The sequence below is a fragment of the Sphaerodactylus townsendi genome, linkage group LG03 (assembly GCF_021028975.2).
Source record: "Sphaerodactylus townsendi isolate TG3544 linkage group LG03, MPM_Stown_v2.3, whole genome shotgun sequence".
Classification (NCBI taxonomy): domain Eukaryota; kingdom Metazoa; phylum Chordata; class Lepidosauria; order Squamata; family Sphaerodactylidae; genus Sphaerodactylus; species Sphaerodactylus townsendi.
Genome location: NC_059427.1, coordinates 71,703,977 through 71,710,396, shown reverse-complemented (window position 1 = coordinate 71,710,396; position 6,420 = coordinate 71,703,977). Strand labels below are relative to the sequence as shown.

The 6,420-nt window shown below is 42.7% G+C and overlaps 1 protein-coding gene across 3 annotated transcripts in view; it reads right to left on the bottom strand.

Annotated features, from left to right (window-relative positions):
• Positions 1 to 5,896: 5,896 nt before the first annotated feature.
• The window catches only part of CDHR4 (cadherin related family member 4), a 38,315-nt gene continuing 37,791 nt past the window's right edge, over positions 5,897 to 6,420 (bottom strand). For all 3 annotated transcript variants that reach the window (XM_048491095.1, XM_048491096.1, XM_048491097.1), the window contains one exon: positions 5,897 to 6,274. In XM_048491095.1, coding sequence (XP_048347052.1) covers positions 6,219 to 6,274 — 56 coding nt within the window. In that variant the 3' untranslated portion in view covers positions 5,897 to 6,218. The remainder of the gene's footprint in view (positions 6,275 to 6,420) is intronic.

The following is a 6,420-nucleotide window of genomic DNA, read 5'->3' as shown; positions in this document are numbered from 1 at the left end:
GCATGCCTGGAGGTATATTATTCCTGATATTGATTGGGCTATGTATATGTCACTCTTCCATATCGCCCCAACGGGAACCACGCCTTCTGTTTTCCGACGCACGCTGCGCAAACGTGACGTAACAAATCTCTTGTGTTGGGGCGGTAGTCTATAGGCTGAGAAGTCATGACTTGCCAAACCAACCATAGTTTGGTTTCATTGTGTATCTCTACCTCCACCTTGAGGTAAATCTTTTAGGACTGACCTCTGCTATCGCTGTGGAAAGTGGTTCCTAGATTACCTTTTGCATAACCTGGCCTCTGACCCCTTTTTACAGGCTCTTTCCTAGAGTATCTGCCTAAAACAAACTCCGGCGGCTCCGAAGAGTTTGTTCTTATCCAGGCTTTGATTAAGGACTTGCCCTCTGACCATACCATAAAGATTATGCTAGATTTGCTAAAATCCTGTTGCCATCAAATCACAGCTGATTTATAATGACCTTGTGCGGTTGTCAAGGCAAGAGACATTGGGGGGAAGTTTGCCCTTCTCTGCCCCTACTTTGTGCTTATTTTGGATTCTTACCACTCCTCTCCATACTTTCATAAATCGCTTACAACTCTTCAGAAAGAAGAAAAATGAAGTGCCCTTATTTTTTACAATTTAGTTTTTACTTTTTCTGCTTTTACCCTCTCTTTGTAGAAATTTTTTTTTACAAAATTTCCATCCAGCTTGGAATAATTTGAGTTGAAGACAGAGTAGTTTAAAAATAAGATTACAGTTCATGAATGGCCCACTCTGCTGCAAATCAGCTGTGACTTTTCGGCACTTTACACACACATACACAAATCCACTTTCATCCCTAGCAAATAGATTCTGCAAGGTTTGGGATTAAAAAAAATTCCTGCAGCACCTGTTTGACTAAAGTTGAAAGAAACACAATAGAAATATCTATATATACTACAAAAAATGTCAGGTGTCTTGTCTCCAGCCTTGAAAAGCTTCATCCCTTTATCTAACAGCTAATTTCATCATAATTGTATAGCAAAGGGATGTAAAGACACCAGCTGTAAATCACAGCTTTTGGGAATATCATGCAAATGATAAAATGTGTTTAGGACATAGTTCATTATGTAGTAAAATCTCACCATGTACTTTCTTCTCCAGTACTGAGATATGGAGAGAGGCCAGAAAGATATTATATTTATCAGAGTCTATATGATATCCCATTAAACGAGGCAGAGGAAAAATTGATTTTGAACTTGTGAGAGATGAAAGAAAAGGCAAAAGGATTGTTATCTAATTTCATCAATAGGAGGGTTTGAGTCAAAAGTATGATGTCCCATCAAATGGAATATTATTCTAAAATTGTAGATATTGTTATTAAAATCTGCATTGTAAGTACATTTACTGAGGAGGTATTTTCCAGCATCTGACAGAGTGAACCTTGCATGTGAAAGTTTATGCCACAATACATTTTTTTAGTCTTCATGAATTCACAGGAAGATATTTTAAGTTTCAGTGAATTCAGCAGGACTTTTTTCTCAGTAAAATGTGAATTCCATTGGTCCCCGTGGAACCAGTGCGTTTTTCAATTTCAATTTAGAACCACAGAGGTGAATGCAGAGGAACTTTGCCACCAAAGCCACTCTAATTACTACATAAATGTTTTAATGTTTAATAATCTGTATAGTGTTGCAATAAAAATAAAATTCTAAAAAATGAACTATACAAGAAATTATAATTGCACGTTGCTTCAGGAATGCCATGACTACAGAAAGTGACTAAGTGGAACAAGGAACAAAAGGAAAATGCAGAGAAAAGTAGAACCTTTGCTGAACAGGACATTACCAAGTAAATATATAGGCTGCATTTAGACATCACACTAAGTCGTGATGCCCTGTAACAAACACAAGCACCACTTGTTTCTCATGCGCCATCAATTCTCACTCCTTCTCATATAGAACACAATTAAGAATTCCTGATTTTAAGCAAACACTTCTGCCCTGTGACATAAAAGTGCAGGTCCGTGGGTGAAATTAAGCCTTTTCAAACCCAAGATTAAACTGTGGTGTAGAATTCCATTTTGTAGGGAGTAAACAAGCATCTATTTACCAAGGGGGATTGTGTTTGTATGACACAAGGAACTGGAGTTTATCCTCAGATGTGCTGACTCTGAGTGTGAGAAGAGAACACAGTGCATGATCATAGGCCACATTCATATCCATCATGAAAAATTGCACTATAGCACAATATCTGAATGCATCCATGGTAGGATTTTGCCCAAGGGAACGACGATTAGTGTTTTATGGGGAAAAGAGCACTATATATATTGAGTGAAATCAGTAACAATTCTGCTTGTAGCTAGTTGATTAAATTTCTTAGTAGCGCAGAAGTGTCCTGGTATGGAAGCAGTCAATAAGTCCTTTTACATGACCACTGAAGGCCACATGTGCATCTAGTACACATTGGCCCTTCCTCAAAAGATCTATGTGACTCTGCCTCGGGGGTCACAAAGCTTTCCAGTTGGGGATAGTGTCCTTGCCATCTTGAAAACAGAATGGGAAAAGATAAACAAGGAAGTTAAAACTCTGCAACTCTAATCTTCGCAACAGAGAGTTCGAGCTTCCCTTGTTCTACGGCAATACTCCTTTTATTTTTCTTTGTGAGAGAGACATTGTGTATATGCACAGTGCAGAGAGCTAATGGAAAAATCATGAGGACTTTCTGGAATTAACTGGAACAATCAAGCCCCCGCCCCAGCTCTCACTTCTCTGTTGCACCTCTCATTCCTCTTTCAAGCTAACATAGCCATAGCTTTTATTTACGGATCCTGATATATAGTTCATGTTACCTTGGCCTGTGAAACTGGCCAAGAAAAATGTACATGCATGCAATACTTCCAAGTGATATGGAAATGTTGCGGGAGTAGGGCTGCCAACAGATTGAATCATATTTAATTAACTGCCAAAAAACTGAGTCCCTAAATGTAATTTCTTGTTATCTTACATATTGGTTCAGGCTTCAGGCCAATGATAGAAGAGTTGAAAATGGAAAATAGCTGTGCTGTGCTTGAAGTTCAGCAAAGTTGTGACCTTTTGCAACTAAGGTAAGAACCCTGGAGTCTCTATCATGCCTCCCCATTAAGTCTCCAAGGTCCAGAACAGTGGAGCCACATTCCATTTAATTAGCAGGAAAAATTATGAGCACTGACATCTGTGAGAAATAAGAGGGCCTGCAGATTAGCTTGTACTTTGTTTCACTCTGACCCGCTGGGTCATCTGGATCACGACAGGGTTATGTGATTAATTGACATCACCAGCCATAGATCTGTTTGGCCAATGGGTGCACACCAACTCTGACCCCTGGCCACAAAATGTAGCAGTTCATCCTAGTTTTGTGTGCTCTTGGTGCCTTATTCATGCCTCCTATCGTGAAACGAGACCATTTCCTGGTGTGCTTTCAGCCAAATGAAGTATTCAAGTCAGGAGGAAAGTCAAAAAGGTTTTATTTGAATAAAGGGAGCTCCAGCAAGTGAAAGGACAGAGGCTCACACAATCTTTGGGGCCAGATCTTTATACAGAGCAGTAAGTAATATTGGTACATGCGCAGAACATTCCTCTAAGCCAGTGATGGCGAACCTTTTCTAGACTGAGTGCCCAAATTGCAACCCAAACCCACTCACTTATCGCAAAGTGCCAACCCGGCAATTTAACCTGAATACTGAGGTTTTAGTTTAGAAAAAGTGGTTGGCTCTGAGGCATGCGTTACTAGGGAGTAAGCTTGGTGGTAGTCGGTGGCTTTGCTTTGAAGCAACCGTGCAACTCTTCCAATGGGTGAATCACGACCCTAGGAGGGTTTACTCAGAAGCAAGCCCCATTGCCAGCAACCGAGCTTACTCCCAGGTAAAGGATCGCGCTTTAGTTCTTCGCATGAAAATCAGTGGGGTTTAACAGTACTTCCCCAAAGCAGTGCTTCCCCAAAACTAAGTCTTAGGGTTAATTCTAATACCGGTAATCGAGCCCAGTGGCCCAGGCCAGCCTGGGTGTGTGGGGGGTGGGGTGGGGTGGGGTGGAGTGGAGTGGGGGGCGACTCTGCGCATGCCCACAAAGAGGGCTCTGAGTGCCACCTCTGGCACCTGTGCTCTAAGCTTTCTATCCATCCCATATTAAAACTTTTTCCAAGCTACTTTCTAAGTTTTCATCTTGTCTGGGTTGCTTGGCTACCCAACCACATCTCTATGGTAACAGCTTTGAAACTCTTAAGAAAGAGGCACAGTGTTGTTCTTTAATATCAGCCCATAAGCCACAATATTACACTGTGTCTTCCCTACACAGCTATTTCTGTGCTTGCTTGGCTAAACTTTTAAGCTGCCTATAACCAATTAATCTCTAGCTAGACTATTTAAAAGGGAGGCTCTTTGGTTCTTGCCCATCAGCACCTCAATCCACTTTTGGACCTTGTGATTTTGTACTAGCCTATGGGCTAAAAATGCTGTCTGTCCATAGTGACTCTCAGAAAGGGTGGACTGCTGGAGGATGGCAGCTGGAAAGGTAACATCTAATTTCGACCCATGTTGTTACTGCTTAGTTAGTAATTTTGAGCTAGTTTTGTTATTTTAATGCCCACTGCTTAATGTTCTTTTAGAAATATTCTTGCATACTTTCAATAAATCATTTTAATTATATTTTGGAATTTTGTCTTCGGATGGCTTCCTAGACCTATGTGGCCAGTGGTGGGATTCAAAGGATTTAACAACTGGTTCCGGTGGTGGGATTCAAATAATTTAACAACTGGTTGTAAACAAGCACAATTTTAACAACTGGTTCTCCCGAAGTGCTGCGAACCTGCTGAATCCCACCACTGTATGTGGCTACATCTACCAGAATAATTGTTTTGTGAAACTCGCATTGCAGGGGTGACTTTCTTGATTTTATTACCAGGAAGGTTGGAAGCCTGCCTCTTGGTTCCGGCTTGGTTCTGGTATATGAAAAAGGGGATGGCAGCTACCCAAACTGAGGTGTGAGGACTCATACCCCAACATTTTGTCATTATTTGTGTTGCTGGTCCATCCAGAGAATCACTTGGACTAGGGCTTCTTGTTATTGAGTATTCAAACAATTTTCTAAATATTTAATTTTCAATGATTTTATTAACTAATCACACTGTTGGTCAGATACTCTTAAAAGTAGGTGGCCAAGAGAAGAAAAGCAAAGGTGGCAGTTCTGGTATCTGTTCTTGAAGTTCATCAAATAGAAATACCGTATAAACTCGTGTATAAGCTGACTCGTGTATAAGCCGAGGCACCTAATTTTACTACCAAAACCTGGGGAAACGTATTGACTTCAGCATGGAGTGGCGAAGGTGGAAGCTTGGGAGGAGGGAGTTCCTGCCTAGCAGTACCTCCTGATGTCATGTCCAAATAAGGAGTTGAGGTAGAGGCCTTATTTGGGCAGTGACTCCCCCTGATGTCATTGCCCAAATAAGGAGCTCCCTCCACCCACCCACCCACCCACCCACCCACCCACCGCTGGGTTTGAGGAAGCCCAGGCAACCAGGAGGTGGAGGGGGCTCCTTATTTGGGCAATGACATCAGGGGGAGTCACTGCCCAAATAAGGAGCTCCCTCCGCCTCCTGGCAGGCTGGGCTTTCTCAAACCCAGCCCAGAGGTGGAGGGAGCTCCTTATTTGGGCAATGACATCAGGGGGAGTCACTGCCCAAATAAGGAGCTCCCTCTGCCTCCCGGGGTTTGAGGAAGCCCAGCCAGCCAGGGTTCCCCTTCAACCTCCGAGGAAGGCAGCAACAAGCGGCTTGTGCAGCTGCAGGGAGAGTCGTCACTGGCTACACGCCTCCCAGCCTGCGGCAGAGAAGGCCTGGAAGAACCTCGGCTGCTGGAAATTAGGGACTTCGTTATTATAAGCCAAGGGGGCATTTTTCAGCCTTAAAAGAGGGCTGAAAAACTCGGCTTATACGTGAGTATATATGGTAGGAATTGGCCAAAGGAAATACAGCTGGCTGGAGGAGAACCACTCAGTTGCAACACTTCACTTCTACAAGTTGATATACAAGGTGGATGTAATAAGTAGAGGAAACTTATGGAAAAGTTCTGTTCCAATACACTGGGTAGGAACCATGTGATATTTACACTGTGCATTCTGTGCAGAAAGCCTGCTCTTTATCTTCTCTTCCCATCATGTCTGTGTGCCCTCATGCTGCTGTCCTTAGGATGGAACAGACCACACTCACACCCAGCGCCGTGCTCCACTGCTGCTGTCGTACAGGTAATGCTGGCCTGTGACTAGAGACATAAAGCAAAGAACAACATCAGGTCTTGGTCTCATTCATCACTACCTCCCCATCCTTCAACGTCTCTTCCTGCCCACCAATAAAACTAATATGACCAGAGTGCCATTGGCCTGTCTTTATGACACTGTACAGAAAAGG